General features: G+C 36.4%; 2 protein-coding genes across 3 annotated transcripts; one reads left to right on the top strand and one right to left on the bottom strand.

The window, feature by feature from the left end:
• The first annotated feature begins 530 nt into the window (after window positions 1–530).
• Window positions 531–10207, top strand: stk36 (serine/threonine kinase 36 (fused homolog, Drosophila)). Of its 2 annotated transcripts, XM_077505276.1 has the most exons (21): window positions 531–1031; window positions 1113–1253; window positions 1418–1495; window positions 1583–1713; window positions 1790–2039; window positions 2101–2194; window positions 2274–2455; window positions 2528–2661; window positions 2738–2855; window positions 2955–3086; window positions 3833–4009; window positions 4090–4181; window positions 4464–4527; window positions 4613–4723; window positions 4810–4884; window positions 5027–5138; window positions 5210–5336; window positions 5446–5623; window positions 5949–6797; window positions 6869–6929; window positions 8985–10207. In XM_077505276.1, exons 1-21 carry the CDS (start codon window positions 948–950, stop codon window positions 9026–9028), a joined length of 3234 nt encoding a protein of 1077 aa, XP_077361402.1. In that variant the 5' UTR covers window positions 531–947; the 3' UTR covers window positions 9029–10207. The 2 variants fall into 2 exon arrangements, with proteins under 2 accessions (XP_077361402.1, XP_077361401.1); XM_077505275.1 differs by lacking the exon at window positions 8985–10207 and having other exon boundaries at window positions 532–1031; window positions 6869–8952.
• atf5a (activating transcription factor 5a) lies at window positions 7354–11961 on the bottom strand. Its single transcript, XM_077505277.1, has 4 exons — window positions 11415–11961; window positions 10513–10764; window positions 9228–10323; window positions 7354–9147 (listed from the first exon to the last, which is right to left on the bottom strand). Exons 2-4 carry the CDS (start codon window positions 10664–10666, stop codon window positions 8961–8963), a joined length of 1437 nt encoding a protein of 478 aa, XP_077361403.1. The 5' UTR covers window positions 10667–10764; window positions 11415–11961; the 3' UTR covers window positions 7354–8960.
• Between the last annotated feature and the right edge of the window lie 11116 nt (window positions 11962–23077).

Below are 23077 nucleotides of genomic sequence, written 5' to 3' on the forward strand. Positions count from 1 at the left end.
GCAGTAAACTAGAATAACTGTTAAGCCTAAAAAGTCACTAGTTGGAACAATGTTCGACGGTTGTTTTTGTTGTTGTTGTTGTTGTTGTTGTTTAATGATCTGTTCCAACAGTTTAGCAATCAATGAATTAGTCTATGGACGAGTCTTATTATTCCTTTATATGGCACATTTGTGACACCTAGTGGACATAGAAGAAAGTTTGAGCACAGTTACAAACATAAAATGCAACTCCAAATATTTAACCTCCACTTTTATGACGTGAATTTCAACAGACTCATAAATGTGACACATGATGTTTATGATAAACGCATTGACAGATGAGGAGAGGCAGAATCTTTTTGAAAATAACTTTAAACATATGTACAGGCACCAGCTGGGGTATACAAATTCTACTTATTTCAGAAATTTATTTTTAATCTAGGAAATAGTAGGACTTTTTAGTTGAATTTGAGTAAAAAAAAAAATAAAAAAGTTGAATTTGAGTCTGTTGCTAGGAACGCCTGCTCGGTTGCTAGTCTAAGGGCCCGCTAATATCAGCTGCCCGTAAAGCGCCTGATTTTATTTGTCACAGACTAATCTAAAAAAAATATATAAAAGTACATTTAAAATAAAACCACAATTTTCATGTTTTAAACGCATTTTACATCTTAATACATCAAATACAACTCTATTTGATTTTTTTTTTTTTTGTCTGTGCTGTTGTGACACGGCAGCTGGACTTACACACCAGCATTGTATGTTTAATTTATCGTGCCCAAGTTGTAAGCACGGCGTCAAACATACAAACTGTACCCGCGCTAAGATAACGTCACCTTCTGCCAATAATATATACATTATTTTTTTCGTGAATTATATGATACTGAATACGTTCGTTGACGTTTCCATTTGATCATCGACGGCTCAGCGAAGTGCTCCTTCATCAGGCCAAGCCCATCTGCTAAATCAATATGAATTCGTATCACGTTTTGGAACTGGTGGGAGAGGGCTCGTTTGGTCGAGTTCATAAAGGAATGAAGAAATTTACAGGACAAGTAAGTTGCTCTCATTGTTGTGATTTGTAAACCTTTTGTTTCATGAATTCATGTGCGCATTGTTAACTTCGTTGTGTCCAGGTGGTGGCTCTCAAGTTCATGCCAAAAATGGGACGCTCAAATAAAGAGCTGCAAAGTCTAAAGAAAGAAATTGACATCATGAGTAACCTTCAGCACCCAAACATTGTGAAACTTTTTGACAGCTTTGAAACTGATACTGAGGTGTGTTGTTACCCCACCAACGCAAGTTTCTAACCTTTATTGTGCCATGTTGCGCATACTGTATTTTACATTTCATTTGAAACGAAGCTATTATTCTGCGTTCTGCCCCCTAGTGGAAAAGCAACACTTGAACTATCATATGACCATAATTTACCTGTTAATAGGTTGTTGTCGTGACTGAGTATGCGGAGGGTCAATTGTTCCAGATTATTGAAGATGATGGGAGTTTACCAGAAAGTCAGGTAGGGCCTACTAGTATCCTACACATACTGTAACACAAGTTCAAATTTTTATTTTTTTGTTTTGTTTTTTCAATTCTCTTCTTTGAGGTCTGTGAGATTGCCTGCCAGCTAGTCTCAGCTCTGTATTATTTGCACTCCCGCCGGATCCTGCATCGAGACATGAAACCACAAAATATCCTCTTTGATAAAAATGGTGTTGTGAAACTATGTGACTTTGGGTATGTAAATTTTCTTGACACGACGGTGAGCTATAATCTGCATAAAATGAATGTGATAATGCAATTATTTTTTTAGATTTGCTCGGGCAATGAGCGTCTCCACAATGGTGCTGACTTCTATCAAAGGAACACCACTGTATATGTCCCCTGAGTTAGTGGCAGAGAAGCCTTATGACCACACTTCTGACCTCTGGTCACTGGGCTGCATTCTTTATGAGCTCCACACTGGGTCGCCGCCATTTTACACCAATTCCATCTTCCATCTGGTGCAGCTCATTGTGAAAGACTCCATCAAATGGCCAGATACTATGAGCAGCACATGCATGGTACTACAGCTTTATTTATCGTGTTGATGTAAAATGAATATTGATATACTTTTTTTTTCAGAGTTTCCTGAAAGGTTTGTTAACCAAAGACCCTCAGAAGCGACTGTCATGGCCTGAGCTTTTGCATCATCCTTTTATTGCTGATGGTGTTCAAGGTGACAACGTGGAAATGTTTTAACACTGCATATTGTATTTAATTTACAGTATGTACTTAATAATGCGATGTGTTGGCAGTGTTTCCAGACACTGGCGTTTTCAGTCCTTTGACAGTCACGCCTGACCCAGACATGCTGGCACTGAAACTGAAGCAAATGGCAGAAAAGACGTCGCTAAACTCTGGCGAGAGCAAAATATTGAGAAAAGTCAAGGAACAGAGAAGCAGAAGAAACAAAGAGAAACCATCTCACTGTGCTAAAGTAAGCACATTGTTCGTATTATTACAAATTATTACATTATTACCTTTGTACTTCATCAGACTTCATTTACAGGATATGATGGATGAACTGGAAAGCGAAGAGGGCAGTTCTGCATTGACAGCAGCGCCCCCTAGCGATACTAATTCATCTTTGAAAGCGCCTCCAAATGCATCGCCAAGGAATCATAGATCCACTCTGCAAAAAAGGTCTTTATGAAATATGTTTATGTTACACAATATGGCGGTTTACTACATATGTGAACTGTAATCACTGTTTCCACAGGGGTCCAATCAGTCAGGACTACGAACGGGAGTTTCCCTCAATAGAGATCGGGCCACGACTATACCAAAGGACGCTCACAAATGAACCTGAAGTTACTGCATATATGTCACGTTCCATTGTAAGTGCAATTGTTTATTTATATATGTCCATTTGTATCTTTGGTAATTAAAAAAAAATAGCTATGTACATGTGAATTAAAACTTGTTCTTAATTTTAGACCGTTGACAGTGAGGATTTTTGGTTGAAGCTTGCTGAGGAGTCAGATCCGAGTCGACAAACGCAAGACCCACTAAACTACAGCAATATTACTATGAAATTGAAGTCCACTATTTTAGTGTTTAAGCAAAAGGTAATTCGGTGCAGTTTTCAAGTAGCAGAAATGTTAATGAGTAAATTTTACTCTAAACAGTAGAGTGGGACTCTATTTGGTCACACTTTAAACAGTAAAAATGACACTTGGAAGAGAGTAAAATATTCACAGTAAATTTTACTCAAAGTATTTTTACTCTGTATGAGAGAATTTGCCTTATCCCATGAAAAAAAAAACTATTAAAGATTTTTTCACTCAGAAATTCTAAGTGAATTTTGTAAAGAGAGATTTTGACTAAATTTTTAATAAAGTCACTCAAGGGTTGAGGAACAAATATACCACTTCAACTCCTTTCAGCTGGAGTCTCCGTACCTCCAAAAGATCACAAACAATATTGTTTTGTCTCTTTTTTTTTTCTTTTTTTTTTTCCCTTTTGAATATTAGTAAACTGTAGGAGTGGCATAGCTCAGGTGATAGAGCGGCGGTCTTCCAAGCTGAAGGTTGTGAATTTGTTTCTCAACCCTTGTGTAACTTTTTTTTTTCAATTAAATACACTAGTAAAATGTACTCAAAAAATTCCTTCTGAAATTTCATTGTAATCTCTGAGTGGAGAAAAAAAAACTTTACTCATTTTTTTGTCATGGAATAGGCCAATTCTCTCATCCACAGTAAAAATAATTTGAGTAAAATTTACTCTGAATATTTTACTCACTTCCAAGTGTAAATTTTACTCTGTTTAGAGTAAAATGTACTCCACAAAATGAACTCTGTTTTTCTATGGTAAGCTAGCTGATGGTATCCTGCAAGACACGCAGTCCATTCACCTTCCACTGAAGGTCCTACAGAACTTGATTCTGACCTCTGACCTTGCCACGAGGAACCTCATTGGCAGTGAACTCGGACTGCCATGTCTCCTCATTGACTTGGTTCACGACTCGGTGGAAAATTCACATTTCATCAAGGTGGGAACTCCAAACATATTGTGGAACTTATTTTCTTATTCTGATCATCAGAGTTGTTGTCCAATCTCTTGACTGTGCAGCAACCGTGGAGTCTGACAGCACTTGGAGAAATGATCGTTGTGCTGATGATCTACTGGGAGAAGAACAGTGACGGGTTGAGAGCAGAAAATCGGTTTGAGCATTTCTTTTCCTTCCCACTGACTGCCCACAGTTGATAGAGAAAGTCTCCACTCCCCTGGTCAAATGTTAGGTTTGGTAATTTAAATACAACAAGAGCAGGATAAATTATTTCAAAACATTTTCCACCATTAATATGAAGTTTGTATGTTTTCTAGAGTTGAAGTAGATTAAACAACTGAAATCTTGATTATCTGGAAAACCTGACATTTGAACAGGGGTGTGTAGACTTTTTATATCCACTGCACATGAGCTCATTGTTTGTTTTTGCATGTAGACCTGAACATTTCATCAAGCCCTTCATGATGATTCTTCATCAAGCAGAATTCAATCCTTTAGCTGTAAGTTCTCAGTAAAGAGGAAAAAAAAGTTGTTCTGTAATTTTTGTCCATTTTTTTGTTGATGATGTCATCTTTTCTCCTTTAGCCTCTGGCTGCAGGTATTTTATCTCTGTTTCGTCAGCATGAGATCTCTGTTGAAGTGGATGTGAATAGACTCATTTCCTTGCTGAAAGAAGTTGCCTCTGATACACGTCAGGTACACGATCTGTTCAACTTTTTTTTTTTTTTTTTTTGGCAATGGATTTATAATTTGTCCAACTTTCACTTGTTCTACCTCACCAGTTCCAACTTTCGCAACCACCTGGCTGGGGACTTTGTGATGGCCTCCTTGCCTTACTACTACACACACTTTCTGAGGTCTGCCAATAAATAGTGATTTCTTAGATGCCATATAGAGAAATAGTCAATGACTACATTGCATTTGTAAACCTTTCATTGGTATATTTCAACACATTTCCTTGGAAACTTGTTCTCTTGTCCGTTTTTTTGTTCCTCACAGCATGATGAAGGCACTTTATGTTGGGATGCACTTATGTTTAATCACATCTGGGAAGTGATTGGCACTGCATTGGCAGCGACCAAGCCTGACATGGGATTATGTTCAACAAATGGTAAATATATAATGAACCAAAATATACATTAAAATAATGTATTCATTTTCAATTTTCTTCTTTTTTTTCAGGACTGTATTTTCTTATGTCTGTATCATTGTTGGTCCTCTCTAAAGATCCGTATTTATATATTTCATTGTTTACTGAGAGCAAATCAATATTTGTTTCCACACTTGGCTGGCTGCTGACCTCTGAATGGTTAGTGTTGATGATTTCATTCAGATTTCTTGTTCAAGTAGAGCATCACAAAAAGGACAAAAAAAAACAATTTATTTATTTATTTATTTATTTTTATTAAACCCAACAGTTCTATATTTGCTGAAGGCCATTCAGGTACGTTTGAGGAGGATTTGAGCCGCGAGAGCTTCATCGAATTGAGCTGCCACTTCCTGTGCCTGCCATTTGCATTGGACTTGAATTCACACACCACTTGTAGGATTTTGCAGTCGTATGACAGCTGTGGTGTTGTGAAAGGCCTTCTGCAGGTTCGTACGTCCTGATGTTCGAACAAAACAACAACAAACAGAACAGTAGCAATCTTCAAATGTGAACATTGTTTATCATGTGATATGTCAACACTGTAAGATTTTTCAAATTTTGGACCTCATTAAAATCTCACTGAGGCAAGGCACCAATACAGAGATGCTCTAATTTGGACGTCAAACATAATTCAGTGATGCAACAAAGTATAACATTTGCAAAAATACTCACATCTGGCATATTATTGTTTTGGTATTTCACACCGTTATTTGTCGTTTTCTTTTTGATATGTGATGATTTTGATGTCTATTTTTGTTTCATGTTTGGCAGGTGATTCAAACTCTCCCTGCTTCATTAGTGGAGCTGCCACTGTCACTTCTGCGCCGCTTGTTGCTGCGCGACCGTCAACGCTTTGTCGTCCACCTCAGCAAAACTGCTCGTGGCTTTTTCTCCGCGCCGCCACTCGCTGAACCGGGTCAGCAGACGCCGACCAGAACCGCCAGTTCTTTGCTGTCTGATTTGCTGCAGCTGGATGAGCTGGGGGACTCTGCCGTCGAGCTCCTATCTTTGTTATACCTCATCGCCCGTTTTTGCCCTCACTCCGGTCGCCTCCGGCTTCAGCTCGACTCGTCCGTGTGGCACCGGGCGCTCGCTCACGCTTATGACCCGATCAGGGCCGCCACGTGCAAAGTTTTGGGGCATTTGTATCCTTTCCGGTTGCCCAAGTTACAACTTGACGTTTTTAAAAGCATGATAGACCTTCTTGAGGATTCTAACGTGCGTGTGCGGCAGGCGGCCTGCTTGTCCGTTGGGAAGTGGTTGGGTTATATTGCGGTGGGGGCAGGATCGAACACACGGTGGTTAAACACGAAGGACAATGCACACAAGGGTTCAAGCGACAACACGCTCGGTGATGAGATGAGACTGTGGCTAGAAGAAGCCAGGACGACGGCGGCCCCACTGGCATCACTGACCTCTGACCCTAACGCACACACTCGCCACCACGCCTGTGTAGCTCTGGGAAATCTGCTTCATGTTCAAGGCGCCATACCCGAGCTGCTTGATGAAAGCGTGTCCAGGCTACTTCTGAGAGCCGCATGTACAGATTCCCACAATGTAGTGAGAGAAGCCGCCGTCGCAACTTTAAGTTTGTACATCCAGCAGGATGCATTACAGCAGGTAAGAATGAAAGGCAAGTTTGTTTCATGATCATTGCATAATTGTGTTTAATTGGAATTCTTTATTTGAAGGTCCTATTATCACTGGATGCCAGAGGACAGCTACTTCAGGCCCAGCACGCACCTCTACAGTGTGACTATCTTCCTCTTATTCGACACCTCCACACAGATAAGGCTGATAAAAATTCTTATGTTTCATAATGAGTTACCTTTGTTGTGTCGAGCAGAAAAAGACCACGTCAAGTGTATTTCAGTTTGTAGGTAATTAATACAATAAAAGAGTAGCACTAAAAAAACATAAACATCTTTAATATATTTTCTCTCTCAAATATATCACTGGGTACATGAATGGTACTAAAATAGAATTACGGCAAATTGGGCAATATACAAGGTACATTTTCAAAGCTTAGAAATTATTAAAAAAAAAAAAAAAAAAAAAAAAAAAAAACAACGCTAACCACCATTCTCCAAGTTTGATTCAAAAATTTATTTAATGGTATATTTGGTGTAATGTAGCAAGCTATCTACAGTAGTAGTAGCGGCAGCAGGTGACTTATTTAGTGCGTAATATGGTTTTCCAAATGTTTACAACATGAAATTAGTGAAACAACTATTTTGAGTCCTCGTAGGTAGGTGGATATAGACTTCAAATCATGCAAACATATTTGAATGGGCTCCTACTTACATATTGTAACTTTGTAATTGGTTCATCTTGTAAAATAAATATGTATGTACACACACACAGGACTTATAATGCCACACTTTTTTATTTTTAATAGACAAAGTACATGATAGACATACACACTTTTTTTTTTATGTTGAAATGGAATTTAAATAAGAAGATTTTAGGTCTAATATGGTATCCTTTGACTTTTAAGGATGCTGACATTTGTTGATTACTACAACTTGACTTGCAAAGCCACAGGATTTTGTCTCCTGCAATTTGAATAAATAATAACAGAGCTTATATTCAAGATTGTCTTCAAATAAATGCATAGGAAAAACATGCCCAGTTGGAATTCAACAGGAATTCTGCCAGCAGTGGAAATCAAAGTTATGCATTCAGGCGCAGCATTAACAAACTATCTAATGAGGCTTTTCTCAGTTAATTTGCTACAAAGCGAGGACCGTTGCACTCTATTCGCTCAACATATAAAAGTTTGTACAAATTAGTGCAATTAGCCTGAGGCTCATGAGACATATTGCGTTAATAAGAATCTCGATTCATCCCAAAATCTACATTTTTTTTTCTTTCAGAGAGACATGCAGCTAAAGTGTAGTTACAATATCCAAGTTCTAAACTCACATGGAAGACGCATGAATATTTTGCTCTCCTGCAATTTATGGAGGGCAATATGGTTTATTGGATAGCAAATTGTACATCCTGAGCTGTATGAGTATATTTTATACTTTGCCGAATGACTGAGGGGTAGAAAAATATCAAGTATATCAAAACATCTTCGCAATAAATTAATCGGAGCTAGAATCAATAAAATCAAAAGTGGAACCAAAAGAGGAAGAAGTGCATCACAGCTGAAGTCAATCAATACCCTCTAACCTTTAAACACATTTATAATTTAAATAAAATAAAATAAAGACTATTAATATTAAACATGAAAAAGTATACTACACATTATATGTTAAGATAATGAATGTTATTGGCATTCATGTCAATATTCTGAAACATTCTAGTTTGATAAGCAGTTTGTAACAGGAAGTCAAATATATTTTAAAAGAAAGCAGTAAAAATGTTTTAAGTTTGAAATGAAGAGAACAAGTTCCATGTGTAATTGATAACATTCAACTTTTCTACAGAACATTGTTTTAAAAAAAAATTGAACAGGGAAAAAAAGATTTACTTGTTGACATCAATTCTTACGTAAGGCTAGTAAAATTTAACCCGTGTATAATCAATCATGTTTTGTTTTTTTGTTTTTTTTAATATGTATCCATAATCTAATTATGAGATTCACAAAGTATTTTCATAACACAATGATTGTCATTATAGCAATTGCCGTCAAGAAGTGGAGTGTGAAAGCAATGTAATCATCGCTGGGTGATTTTTGTTTTTTTTGTTTTTTTGAACATGCATTGCGTATTAAAAATAAAGCGACAATCAAAATAACATTAAAAGCTCCACAACTTCCCTGTTTTGACTTTGGCGTTATCCTGTTGTGTCCTGCTTTAGCCTTTGGCTTCTGGCCTTGTAAACTTCGATCAAGAGGTCTTTGACGTACTGGATCTCACGCTCGACAGACTCCGCCTTGTCACGCAGCTCACGGTTCCTCCCTTCCAAGCAGTGCAGCTGTTCTTCCAAAGAATCTAACTCTGCCCTTTTTCTTTGGCGATACCTGGGTCAAGAAAATGAAAGATTACATGAACACATGCAAACACAAAAATGTATTGCATCAGGAAGGAGCCGGTATCTTACCGATGAGCAGCTGTCTTGTTCTGATCTCTCTTCTTCTGTTTGCGCTCACCTCCGCCTTCTGCGACATCAAATTCGTATTTCGCGGCGCAGTGGTCTTCCTTCAACCTGCAAGATTCCAAATTCAGACTGTCCCTCGCCATCAAAAGACACTCTGGACCCGGATCCTCCAGGAAATTGCAGTGCAAGTCCTGCTGCCCTATCTGCAGATTCTCCGCTTTGACCTGCTCGGTGAAGAAGCCGTGATAGGACTCGGACTGGGATGTTCCCGAAAGATAACAGCTATCGCTGGTCTGGGCTTTCCAAGAAACGCCGGCTTTTGTCACCTCCACGCCGGTTTTGATGCTGGTCAGCACCTCGCTGCTTGCGCCACTGCCGCTCACCTCCCTCATGCTGTACATCAACAGATCTTCTTTCTTTGGCGAGTCATCGAGCGATGCGCCGAAATGGAATCCTTTTGCGTTGCGACTGAAGCAGCAGTTTTTTTCTTCTTTTGCTAGGATGGCACATTTCCGCAGCTCGACCGCACTGCCCAGACAGTAACCTTTGCCGACTAACTGCTCTTCCTCCACGCAGCAATAACTGAGCGACGAGTTACCTGAGTTGCTCGCTTTGGAACTCGAACTGCCGTCGTAACTTTCACTTAACCTCACGCCGTCCGGGATTCGTTTCCTCGCGCACGGGCTGGGGCGAGCGCAGCTATATGGGGCGTGCCTGGCAATTTTGGAGCGCCCTACCGGCCCAAGCAAGTCTAGTTCTCCGCTTGCCAGGGTGAGAAGAAATGGGCTGGATTCCGATTGGTTGGGTGCAGCATAGGACGCGTAGGGCAGCTGACCGAACGGCTGAGGACCCGTCAGGAGCGGAGTTCCCAGCCGGGGACCTTTCTCTGGCAGCGGCTCGGACAGGAAGTAGTCTTCCAGCTGGGCTAGTTCCTCTTGCAGCAGAGAGGTCATAACCTCTAAGTCGGAGGGCACCTGGATATCATTGTGAAGGGGTGACGGGGGAAGGGAGGCATTGGTAGAGGAAGGAGGGGAGGGAGGGTTCGGGAGGTATGAGGAGAAGTCCACTTCTTCCGTCATCCAGTCGGTGAGAACATCACCTGTTGACAAGCAATCATATCCAAATTATGAAATGTACACCGATGTAAATATTCCGTAAAAATGCAGCAAATTTGATGACGTGCAAAGCAAGTTTGCGACTTACTGTCTGGCAAGGAAGGATGTTCTGCAGTGCCGAGCCCACCTGACATGTGGCAAAATATAAAAAAAGCCCACTTAGTGCAACTCACCAATTAAGTGCTGACTCCCCTCTGACACCTCCCCCCTGCACCCCTGTGATTGGCTGTGGTTAGCCTGTGGGTGAGAGAGAGCGAGGGGGTCTGCCGGGCACGCACGAAGCGTCTTCCAAACAGGAGCCGTCGTCGCCGTTGTCATCGTGTCCATCGGCGCTTCGGTTCAGGCCAAGTCGGAGCATGTGCTGGGAGCAGGCGGGGTCTGACAGCGGGGCCACAGAGAGCAGGGCTGGGCGGGCGTAGTGAAACCTAAGAGCAGGGCGAAGGGGCGGAAAATGTTGAGAAACGGGCATATGGGTGCAAAATGTATCATTCAAGTGGATGGAGATGAGAAATCATGAAAAGCGGCAAGTGAGCGCTGTCCCATGGGTTTCCTTAACCAACATGAACTTGACACATGACATCCTAAAGCCACCTGGGAACTATGAGGCTGTCAAGGGCCTAATGGTTGCCAAGGGACTCCCTGAGTGAGCCACATACAAAGCGTGAGATGATCTTTAAATTGGATTAAAGCTACTCCTGAGTCATTTCAAATTAATTACTTAAGCATTTCAGCTGTTTGAATGACAACCATTTGACAGCTTGGCTAAACCAGGATCAATATTTATTTTATTTTTTTATGTACCGGTACTTTTAGAAAAAAAAATAAAAATATCACACACAGTATGGAGTAAAACAGCCCAAACAACTCAACTAAACTCAACACAAGTTTATTTATATAGCGCTTACAAACAGCCTGAGCTGTCACAAAGCGCTTTACAGAAACACACACACAAAAAAAAAAAATATATATATCTAATAGCAATGTAAACTACATAAAAAGCAACGTAATACACGTGCGACACAGGAGCGCATAATTACAAAGTTACAATAAAGCAGGCAAAGTGCGCGTTACTTACTCCATTCTTGCAGAGAAATTGTTTAGAGAGCTTGGTGGTGCGTTGCCAAAGCAAAGCACGGCGTCTTCGAGGTTAACTTATTGTAAAATTCAAAAAGCCATTGTGTCAGCTTGGCGCAGACGAGGGCGTAGAAGTGCTTGTTGCAGCGTGGCGGTCGAGTAGTAAACTGAGCAGCAGCATCTTAGTGTAAATCCATCAGGGTCACTTTCACCTAGCAACCAAAGACGTCACATCTGCCACGTTCCACCCGCCTCCTCCGCGTCGCATACAAGCTTAACCGACCAATTACGTGTGGCTTTTCGCCAAAATAACAATAGCAGCATATTGAATGACATAAAATCATAGGCAATGTATTCCGCCACATTTAGTACGACAGTAATCCAAGCTTGAGACGCGGAAGTCATTAACTCCTTTTAGTGTTCTAGTTGACAGCAAACGTCACCATAGAAAACCAAATGCAGCGATATTAATTTGACTGTTTTTATCATTGTTGTTCATATTTTATTTGTTATTTTGACCACGGATGTGTGTTGCTGCGTGTGTTGTCGTGTTCACCTCCACTTCCGGGAAACAAGCCTCGCGAGAACACAACCACGGGCTGGATTTGAGACCACGTCTTACTTATTAACGTTGGGTGTTATTCTTTAAAAGCATCCATCATCGCTTCAAACTTCTACAACACTTCGTTGATGTGTAAAAAGTGGGAAAGCTGTTGCATCTCTCTTGCATCAGTGGTCCGTGCTCGGCATCTATTGGCCGCGCGTGGTTGAAACTACCGCACCGTGATTGGTTGGACTGGTCCGTGTGTGAATTGTGATTGGTCGATGGTAGGCGAGGCGAGAGGATCGAGTTGTTGTCTTTATCTTCCTGAGAGTGCAACGAGTGCACATGGCTCGCGTAAACAAACCGCTGGTTGCGATTTTTAATCCGGTGAAAGCTTTCACTTGTTGGTGTTTATCTAGACTAACCAATCAGTAAACACTAAGTACAGGTCGACTGAGCAAAATATATAACACTGTTACTTATCCTTTTGCTATAATGGAATATTGTGTTCTTGAATGTTTTCATATTTAACGTTTTATTTACTTCACAGTTTCTGTATTTATTCTAATTTTTAATAAATGATTTGATTTTAGAATATAATATTGTTTTACAATATACCAACGTACACTTTAAGAGTCTTCGCAAGCGAGGCTGATGTATTAGTAGACATTAAAAGTGAGAGTCATTCACAAGAATTATGTGATTGCCATTTGTTTTTTTTCTCCATTCAGCAAATCCAATTCCCTCTGTTGCTATAGTAATAGTGGACACTGCCCCTATTTTCGACTTGTTTTCCGGTTGCTGTTGCCATGGGATTTGCATTCCTCTCCCTTCATGGTGTTTGTCATCCACCTCACCTCTGTTTCCGCTCCTCCCCTCCCAACCATCTCATTTGCTGAGTTGCATCTCTGTGCAATTACCACTTTGCCAAAACCAATAGGCCTTTTCCCCAACATCTTTGCAGCAATTTGCATATTAGCCACATTGGCAGGATGCATTGAGCTTGTAGTGGCGGGTCTGTGTATTGATTACTGTTAAGCAAATGGAGTTGTCTCACTTGACTTGATTGCACACAGTCACATGACCCACTGTGGCTTTGCAATGAAACGCCTTTGGAATACAGATGGAGTTAAATTGTTCACAAATGACATCAAAATCTAAATGGAGCAGCTCAAGCGCTATGTCCACTATGGGGTATCTAGTATGAGATTTGTAGAAGCCTGACGCAATCGAGATAAATGCGTTGGTAATGGAGACGAGATTTAAATCGGTAGTACGTCCGAGTCTCCCAGGAAATCGTTGACTGCCTTGCCCGTCTGCATTAATTGGTCCTCTGAGAGCGTCCTGTTTGCGCATCTTGAGAGAAAACTAAGGTGCCATTCATGACAGCACTTTAGCATCCTAAAGAAAAGGCACAAAGTAGGCTATATTATATCATATTTGGTTTATTCCAGGATACAAAAACAACATTTTTCTTGTTGATATATTCCAACAGTCTGCTAAACCACGTAGTAACGGTTGATTAGGCCCAAGATACGGTTCCTTATTGCTTGCGTAAGATGGCAGGAGAAGTCAGAAGGGTGGATGCTGCATGCCAAGCGCACGTGTGGCAAGTTAGTGAGGGTTACACCACCCTTTCATCATCAACCCTCTCACAATTTATTGTCCTCAACTTTTGCCACTCTTTGAACACGCCATGAAAACACTGCAACGTTTCAACTTGTGGATGTGTTTTTTGTTTTTCAGTGAATGTGTCAAACATAGTCAGAGACTTTGTAATCTTATAATGACCACAGTGAGAATAATATTGACTCCTCTAATTGTCTTTTTATTCATGTACGACCGTCAAATAAAATTATCTCAATGTTTGAGTGGCAAGTTGTATTGTGAAGTTCCTTACTTTGTCACATAATTACACTTAAATATGTAATACTGTATGACAAAAGTTTATCAAGTAAGAATTCCAGTGGTGGCCGAAAAGTCCATTTTAAAACTTGCTGCATTCGACACGGTGAGAAAAAAAAAAAAAAATCCCGTAGGATCTCACACTGTCTCTTGTAACACTCAATGGAACCCCAGAGACGAAACGTCACTTTTATATTTGACACAGACAATATTCATTTGTCACATACGCTTCATGCACATGACACACACGTAATAGTAACACAATCATGACACCAGTTTAGATTATCACCCCGCGCCCTCTCTTTTATCAGAACAAATATTACTTGTGCATCGACTGTATATTGAAGATTAAATACTGTAATCGCCCCATAAAAATATTATTAATTATAATAGAATAGAATGGTTTTTAGTCTTGCAAATGAACTAATACATACTATACAATAACTCACAAAATTGAGTTATCCCGCTCAAATTTTTGTAAATATTTTTAATATATCTTTTCATGGGCCAACACTTGAAGAAGTGACATTTTGTAGCAACAATATATAATAAAACATACATGTACTCTGTCACTCCAATTAAATTTGGAGTTAAAATGGACTATATAAAAAGAGTCTACAAACCCTGTTAAAATTCCAAGTTTTTCTGATGTTAAAAAATGCAACCTGGATAAATCATATAATTTTTTTCCCCACCATTGATGTACATGTATTTCAACAGACTGTGTATACTTTTTGTATCTATTTTATGAAGCTTGCATATAGGTAATTCTGCTCTATATTTTCAGTGAGTTTCCTAATATTCATTGATTATTTATCATTAATTTGGCTCAATACTTTATTCATCCACAGGGGAAAGGCACTAAAATTTGATATAAAAGTAAATTTGACATTGTACCCATTATTAGTGCACTAATATTAATAATGTTTTTAATAATGTATTTATTTATTTATTTTTTAAATGTTTTTTTTTTTTAAATATTTCTTGATATTTAGTATTTATTATATTACAGTACACGTGTACTGTAATATAATAAATACTAAATGTTAAAAATCAAATAGTATACACTATGGATGGATGGATGGATGGATGGCAAATATATATCAATGTGTGTAAGTTCTCAAAGCGAATGTCGTGAAAATAGAAAAAGCCAAGTGCAAGATGACAAATTTGCCGCATAATATCAGACGCTATATTTCCTTTATACTGTTTTTCTGAAGTTCTTCACTTTTATAGTTGCCAGTGAGTGAAATTGAACGCGATGGCGTTGTCTTGTTCATAACGATGTTTTAGTTGGCCTCATTAGGTCAGTGCTGCACGGTGTGTGTTGCTTCCCCTCCGGATACAAAAACATTGTTGTTGCCACGAAATCCAAAAAACAGGTCTCTTGTATTGTGATTTAATGATTTGTGTATCCCATTTGGAATTAATGACATTTATTTAGCTTCGCCTTCAAACGGAGCGAGGGGGTAACGGTTTTAGCTGCGTTTGGTGAAAGACGCTTTCATCAGGCGTGCGCGTGTGTGATGCGAGCTCGTGTGTGTGTATGTCTGTGTGGGCATGTCTGGGGCAAGGCAGGAAATATTTCTCTTTAATGACCCAAATGAGTCTAATCTCATGTTGTGATGTGGAGCTTTATATGTTACGAATGTCTGAGCAGTAAAAACCATGAAGGATATTGAAGAGGAAATCTTTTGACAGCTGATGATGATGATAGCTCAATTTCATCAGATGTTTTGAGGTGTTTTCAGTAAAATGTTTTTCTCTTTAAAATATCAGCACTGAGCACCATGTGCGACTCATCATGATAACTAGTTAATAATCATGCTCCGTTTTGAATGTCAAAAAAAAATAAATCTGTTGAGAGAGATAAACCTCTACCACTACAGCGTGTGGTTAGCTAGCTAGCTACTCTATTCCTACACCCCGAAAAATGCATCTACCCTGAATTCTAAAATGTACAAAATAGCTTGGTGTCATTAAAATTTCATAGTGTTATGTATTGTGTGTTATGAGGCTTCCGTAATGTGTTAAAACAAAAAGCATTGTCGGTATTTACAGTAACTACCAGATAGCATGTGTTCAAATGTCTGTCATGTCGTGTGTGTCAAATATTGACTAACTTGCGGCTGTGGTTAATAAATGGTTAACTTTTCCCTGAAGTGTCTCTGCTAGGTTTGGCGTGTGGACACAAACACTGACACGACACCAAGTGTTGCAATGATTTATTGGAAGACTCCGTGGTTTCTACCTGTTAGCCCGTGGGCTAGCTAGTGGCTAGCACCTCGTGTTACGGCATGGAACAGCCCACTAATGACTCAGTGGGATATATTCCAGCCACCTTAGAGTTTAAGTAGATATATTTTTGTGGCTCAAACATATTCGGATTTGTAGGCATAAGAAATATGCCAGTATGAACATATTTGATTGATGGCGAGCGGTTCACAGTTTAGCACTTTTAGCAGAGAACTAAAAGAAGTGCTTGTTTTTTGGTTTTGCATTTTTGAAGCCTAATTTTTAATATATGTGGCTTTTTATTTATTTATTATTATTATTTTTTTACTCATTCAAATTTGGCAAGATTGCTATGTTAACAATTTTTTTAAATAGTGTATCAAATATATAACATTTTATTTTCACATTGCAGGACTTTAACAAATTTGATAGCAGTTGATATTTTCCCATACTTATGATTGCCAATTGAAGTTTGGTAAATTATAGAAATCTAATTGATTGTTTATTGTATTTATATTGTTTTTAGTAATAACATGCATCTAAGAGGAAACTATAAATGAAATGGGCGCCGCAATGAAAATCAATACATTTCTGATGTTTTTTTTTGTTTTGTTTTTTACCTTCTCATATAGTCATTAAATTAATAAAAAGAGCTGTGTGGTTTAGTTCTACACTACTACAAGCACAATCATAAACACATGATAAACATGTTAATCCCATGCATTAGATTACTCATTAGATTACATAGGCGTACCAAATGTTGAGGCCGGTGCGTGTATTTCGCCAGCCATAAGCCTGGGTGTCAGTCCTACTTAACAACCGGCTAATAAGCTCACACCTCCCGCTTAAAGATCTGTTTGTTATTCCGCCGGCTGCAGCGTGAGGCTCAAAGATGTGTGAAACCTCTCCCAAGGTCAAAGGAAAGCCAAGTGATGTGGAAATGGTCTACGGAGACAGATAAATGCAGGGTGTTTTGGAAAGTCACAGTGGACTTAAATTTTTATTAACAGAATATAGAATAAGGGAAGGGGGGGAAACCTCTAGCATCCTGGTTTGGGGATCATTAAACCAACTAAGGGAACATTTGTGAAATGAATAAATACAAAAAACAAAACGACCATGTATATTAAGGCATTTTTTGTTTGTTTGTTTTTGTTATGTTTGGTTTTTTTTAAAAACGACCATGGTGTTTGTTTTTTTATTTTTAAACGATCATATATAGTAAATCATTTTTTAAAAAATGACTAGGCGGATTTTTTTAAAATGGGGCTCCGTACTATATACATGGTTGTGGCCAAAAAAAACAAAAACGCCTTACTAAAAAACGACCATGTATAGTGTGGCGTTTTTTTTAAAAAAAACAACCATGTATACTAAGGCGTTTTCTTTTTTTTTTTTTTTTTTTAAACGACCATGTATACTAAGGCGTTTTTTTGTTTGTTTTGTTTTTTCAAACGACAATGTATAGTGTGACGTTTTTAAAAAAAAAAACGACCATGTATACTAAGGCGTTTTTTTTGTTGTTGTTTTTTTGTTTTTTGTTTTCAAACGACCATGTATAGTAAGGCGTTTTGGTTTTTTTTGTTGTTTTTTTAAAACGACCATGTATACTAAGGCGTTTTCTTTTTCTTTCTTTTTTTTAAAAAAAAACGACCATGTATACTAAGGCGTTTTTTGTTGTTGTTGTTTTTTTGTTTTTTCTTTTCAAACGACCATGTATAGTAAGGCATTTTTTTTTTTAAAAACGACCATGTATACTAGGGCGTTTTTTTTTCTTTCAAACGACCATGTATTGTAAGGCGTTTTTTAAAAAAAAACGACCATGTATACTAAGGCGTTTTTTTTTTTTTTTTTTTTTTTTTTTTTTTTTTTCAAACGACCATGTATAGTAAGGCGTTTTAAAAAAAAACAAAAAAAAAAACGACCATGTAAACTAAGGTGTTTTTTTTTTTTTTTTTTTTTTTTTTTTTTTTTTTTTTTTTTTTCTCAAACGACCATGTATAGTAAGGCGTTTTTTTTTTTAAAAAAACAACCATGTATACTAAGGCGTTTTTTTTTTCTTTTTTTTTTTTTTTTTAAAAACGACCATGTATACTAAGGCGTATTTTATTTTTTTTTTCAAACGACCATGTATAGTAAGGCGTTTTTAAAAAAAAAAAAAAAAAAAAAAAAAAAAAACGACCATGTATAGTCAGACGTTTTTTTTTTTTTTTTTTGCTTTTTCAAGGACCCGCTCAGTGGTCTAGTGGTAGTGTGTCCACCCTGAGACTAGGAGGTTGTGGGTTCAACCCCCCGGCCAGGTCACATGTAAGGCGTTTTTTTAAAAAAACGACCATGTATACTAAGGTGTTTTTTTTTTTTTTTTTTTTTTTTTCAAACGACCATGTATAGTGTGGCGTTTTTTTTAAAAACAAACGACCATGTATACTAAGGCGTTTTTTTTGTTGTTGTTGTTTTTTTGTTTTTTGTTTTCAAACGACCATGTATAGTAAGGCGTTTTTTTTTTTTCTTTTGTTTTTTTTTTTTAAAAACGACCATGTATACTAAGGCGTTTTTTTGTTTGTTTTTTTGTTTTCAAACGACCATGTATCGTAAGTCTTTTTTTTTTTTTTAAAACGACCATGTATAATAAGGCGGGTTTTTTTTGTTTGTTTTTTAAAACGACCATGTATACTAAGGCGTTTTTTTTTTTTTTTTTTTTTTTTCAAACGACCATGTATAGTGTGGCGTTTTTAAAAAAAAACGACCATGTATACTAAGGTGTTTTTTTTTTTTTTTTTTTTTTTTTTTTTTTTTTTTTTTTTTCTCAAACGACCATGTATAGTAAGGCGTTTTTTTTTTTAAAAAAACAACCATGTATACTAAGGCGTTTTTTTTTTCTTTTTTTTTTTTTTTTTAAAAACGACCATGTATACTAAGGCGTATTTTATTTTTTTTTTCAAACGACCATGTATAGTAAGGCGTTTTTAAAAAAAAAAAAAAAAAAAAAAAAAAAAAAACGACCATGTATAGTCAGACGTTTTTTTTTTTTTTTTTTGCTTTTTCAAGGACCCGCTCAGTGGTCTAGTGGTAGTGTGTCCACCCTGAGACTAGGAGGTTGTGGGTTCAACCCCCCGGCCAGGTCACATGTAAGGCGTTTTTTTAAAAAAACGACCATGTATACTAAGGTGTTTTTTTTTTTTTTTTTTTTTTTTTCAAACGACCATGTATAGTGTGGCGTTTTTTTTAAAAACAAACGACCATGTATACTAAGGCGTTTTTTTTGTTGTTGTTGTTTTTTTGTTTTTTGTTTTCAAACGACCATGTATAGTAAGGCGTTTTTTTTTTTTCTTTTGTTTTTTTTTTTTAAAAACGACCATGTATACTAAGGCGTTTTTTTGTTTGTTTTTTTGTTTTCAAACGACCATGTATCGTAAGTCTTTTTTTTTTTTTTAAAACGACCATGTATAATAAGGCGGGTTTTTTTTGTTTGTTTTTTAAAACGACCATGTATACTAAGGCGTTTTTTTTTTTTTTTTTTTTTTTTCAAACGACCATGTATAGTGTGGCGTTTTTAAAAAAAAACGACCATGTATACTAAGGCGTTTTTTTTTTTAAAAAAACGACCATGTATACTAAGGCGTTTTTATTTATTTTTTTCAAACGACCATGTATAGTATGGCGTTTTTTTTAAAAAACGACCATGTATACTAAGGCGTTTTTTTTTTCTTTTCTTTTCTTTCAAACGACCATGTATAGTAAGGCGTTTTTTTAAAAAAACGACCATGTATACTAAGGCGTTTTCTTTTTTTTTTTTTTTTTAAACGACCATGTATACTAAGGCGTTTTTTGTTTTGTTTTGTTTTTTCAAATGACCATGTATAGTGTGGCGTTTTTTAAAAAAAAACGACCATGTATACTGAGGCCTTTTTATTTTATTTTTTTCAATCGACCATGTATAGTATGCCGTTTTTTTGTTTGTTTTTTTGTTTTCAAACGACCATGTATCGTAAGGCGTTTTTTTTTTTTTTTTAAACGACCATGTATAGTATGGCGTTTTTTTTTAAAAACGACCATGTATACTAAGGCGTATTATTATTTTTTTTTTTCAAACGACCATGTATACTAAGGCGTTTTCTTTTTCTTTCTTTTTTTTAAAAACGACCATGTATACTAAGGCGTTTTCTTTTTCTTTTTTTTTTTTTCAAACGACCATGTATAGTGTGGCGTTTTTTTAAAAACAAACGACCATGTATACTAAGGCGTTTTTTTTGTTGTTGTTGTTTTTTTGTTTTTTGTTTTCAAACGACCATGTATAGTAAGGCGGTTTTTTTTTTCTTTTGTTTTTTTTTTTTAAAAACGACCATGTATACTAAGGCGTTTTTTTGTTTGTTTTTTTGTTTTCAAACGACCATGTATCGTAAGTCTTTTTTTTTTTTTTTAAACGACCATGTATAATAAGGCGGGGTTTTTTTGTTTGTTTTTTAAAACGACCATGTATACTAAGGCGTTTTTTTTTTTTTTTTTTTTTTTTCAAACGACCATGTATAGTGTGGCGTTTTTAAAAAAAAACGACCATGTATACTAAGGCGTTTTTTTTTTTAAAAAAACGACCATGTATACTAAGGCGTTTTTATTTATTTTTTTCAAACGACCATGTATAGTATGGCGTTTTTTTTAAAAAACGACCATGTATACTAAGGCGTTTTTTTTTTCTTTTCTTTTCTTTCAAACGACCATGTATAGTAAGGCGTTTTTTTAAAAAAACGACCATGTATACTAAGGCGTTTTCTTTTTTTTTTTTTTTTTAAACGACCATGTATACTAAGGCGTTTTTTGTTTTGTTTTGTTTTTTCAAACGACCATGTATAGTGTGGCGTTTTTTAAAAAAAAACGACCATGTATACTGAGGCCTTTTTATTTTATTTTTTTCAATCGACCATGTATAGTATGCCGTTTTTTTGTTTGTTTTTTTGTTTTCAAACGACCATGTATCGTAAGGCGTTTTTTTTTTTTTTTAAAACGACCATGTATAGTATGGCGTTTTTTTTTAAAAACGACCATGTATACTAAGGCGTATTATTATTATTTTTTTTCAAACGACCATGTATACTAAGGCGTTTTCTTTTTCTTTCTTTTTTTTTAAAAACGACCATGTATACTAAGGCGTTTTCTTTTTCTTTTTTTTTTTTAAACGACCATGTATACTAAGGCGGTTTTTTTTTGGGTTTTTTTTTCAAACGACCATGTATAGTGTGGCGTTTTTAAAAAAAAAAAACGAACATGTATACTAAGGCGTTTTTTTTGTTGTTGTTGTTTTTTGTTTTCAAACGACCATGTATAGTAAGGCGTTTTTTTTTTTTTTCTTGTTTTTTTTTTAAAAACGACCATGTATAGTCAGACGTTTTTTTTTTTTTTTTTTGCTTTTTCAAAGACCAGCTCAGTGGTCCAGTGGTAGTGTGTCCACCCTGTGACTAGGAGGTTGTGGGTTCAATCCCCCGGCCAGGTCACACCAAAGAAAAAAACGACCATCTATAGTAAGGCTTTTTTTTTGTTGTTGTTGTTTTTTTTCAAACGACCATGTATAGTAAGGCGTTTTTTTTTTTTAAAACGACCATATATACTAAGGCGTTTTTTTGTTTTTTTGTTTTTTGTTTTTTTTCAAACGACCATGTATAGTAAGGCGTTTAAAAAAAAAAAAAAAAAAACGACCATGTAAACTAAGGCGTATTTATTTATTTTTTTCAAACGACCATGTATAGTAAGGCGTCTTTTTTAAAAAACGACCATGTATACTAAGGCGTATTTTTTTTTTCTTTTTTTTTTTCTTTTTTAAAACGACCATGTATACTAAGACGTTTTTTTTTTTTAAAACGACCATGTATACTCAATCGTTTTTTTTTTTTTTTTTCAAACGACCATGTATAGTGTGACGTTTTTTTTTAAAAAAAACGACCATGTATACTAAGGCGTTTTTTTTGTTGTTGTTGTTTTTTTGTTTTTTGTTTTCAAACGACCATGTATAGTAAGGCGTTTTTTAAAAAAAACGACCATGTATACTAAGGCGTTTTTTCTTTTTTTCTTTTGTTTTTTTTTTTAAAAACGACCATGTATAGTCAGACGTTTTTTGTTTTTTTTTTGCTTTTTCAAAGACCAGCTCAGTGGTCTAGTGGTAGTGTGTCCACCCTGTGACTAGGAGGTTGTGGGTTCAATCCCCCGGCCAGGTCACACCAAAGAAAAAAACGACCATCTATAGTAAGGCTTTTTTTTTGTTGTTGTTGTTTTTTTTCAAACGACCATGTATAGTAAGGCGTTTTTTTTTTTTTAAAACGACCATATATACTAAGGCGTTTTTTTGTTTTTTTGTTTTTTGTTTTTTTTCAAACGACCATGTATAGTAAGGCGTTTAAAAAAAAACAAAAAAAAACGACCATGTAAACTAAGGCGTATTTATTTATTTTTTTCAAACGACCATGTATAGTAAGGCGTCTTTTTTAAAAAACGACCATGTATACTAAGGCGTATTTTTTTTTTCTTTTTTTTTTTTTTTTTTTAAAACGACCATGTATACTAAGACGTTTTTTTTTTAAAAAACGACCATGTATACTCAATCGTTTTTTTTTTTTTTTTTCAAACGACCATGTATAGTGTGACGTTTTTTTTTTAAAAAAACGACCATGTATACTAAGGCGTTTTTTTTGTTGTTGTTGTTTTTTTATTTTTTGTTTTCAAACGACCATGTATAGTAAGGCGTTTTGTTTTTTTTTGTTTTTTTTTTAAAACGACCATGTATACTAAGGCGTTTTCTTTTTCTTTCTTTTTTTTAAAAACGACCATGTATACTAAGGCGTTTTTTGTTGTTGTTGTTTTTTTGTTTTTTGTTTTCAAACGACCATGTATAGTAAGGCGTTTTTTTTTTTCTTTCAAACGACCATGTATTGTAAGGCGTTTTTTTAAAAAAAACGACCATGTATACTAAGGCTTTTTTTTTTTTTTTTTTT

Source organism: Festucalex cinctus, chromosome 18, assembly GCF_051991245.1.
Source record: "Festucalex cinctus isolate MCC-2025b chromosome 18, RoL_Fcin_1.0, whole genome shotgun sequence".
Lineage (NCBI taxonomy): Eukaryota > Metazoa > Chordata > Actinopteri > Syngnathiformes > Syngnathidae > Festucalex > Festucalex cinctus.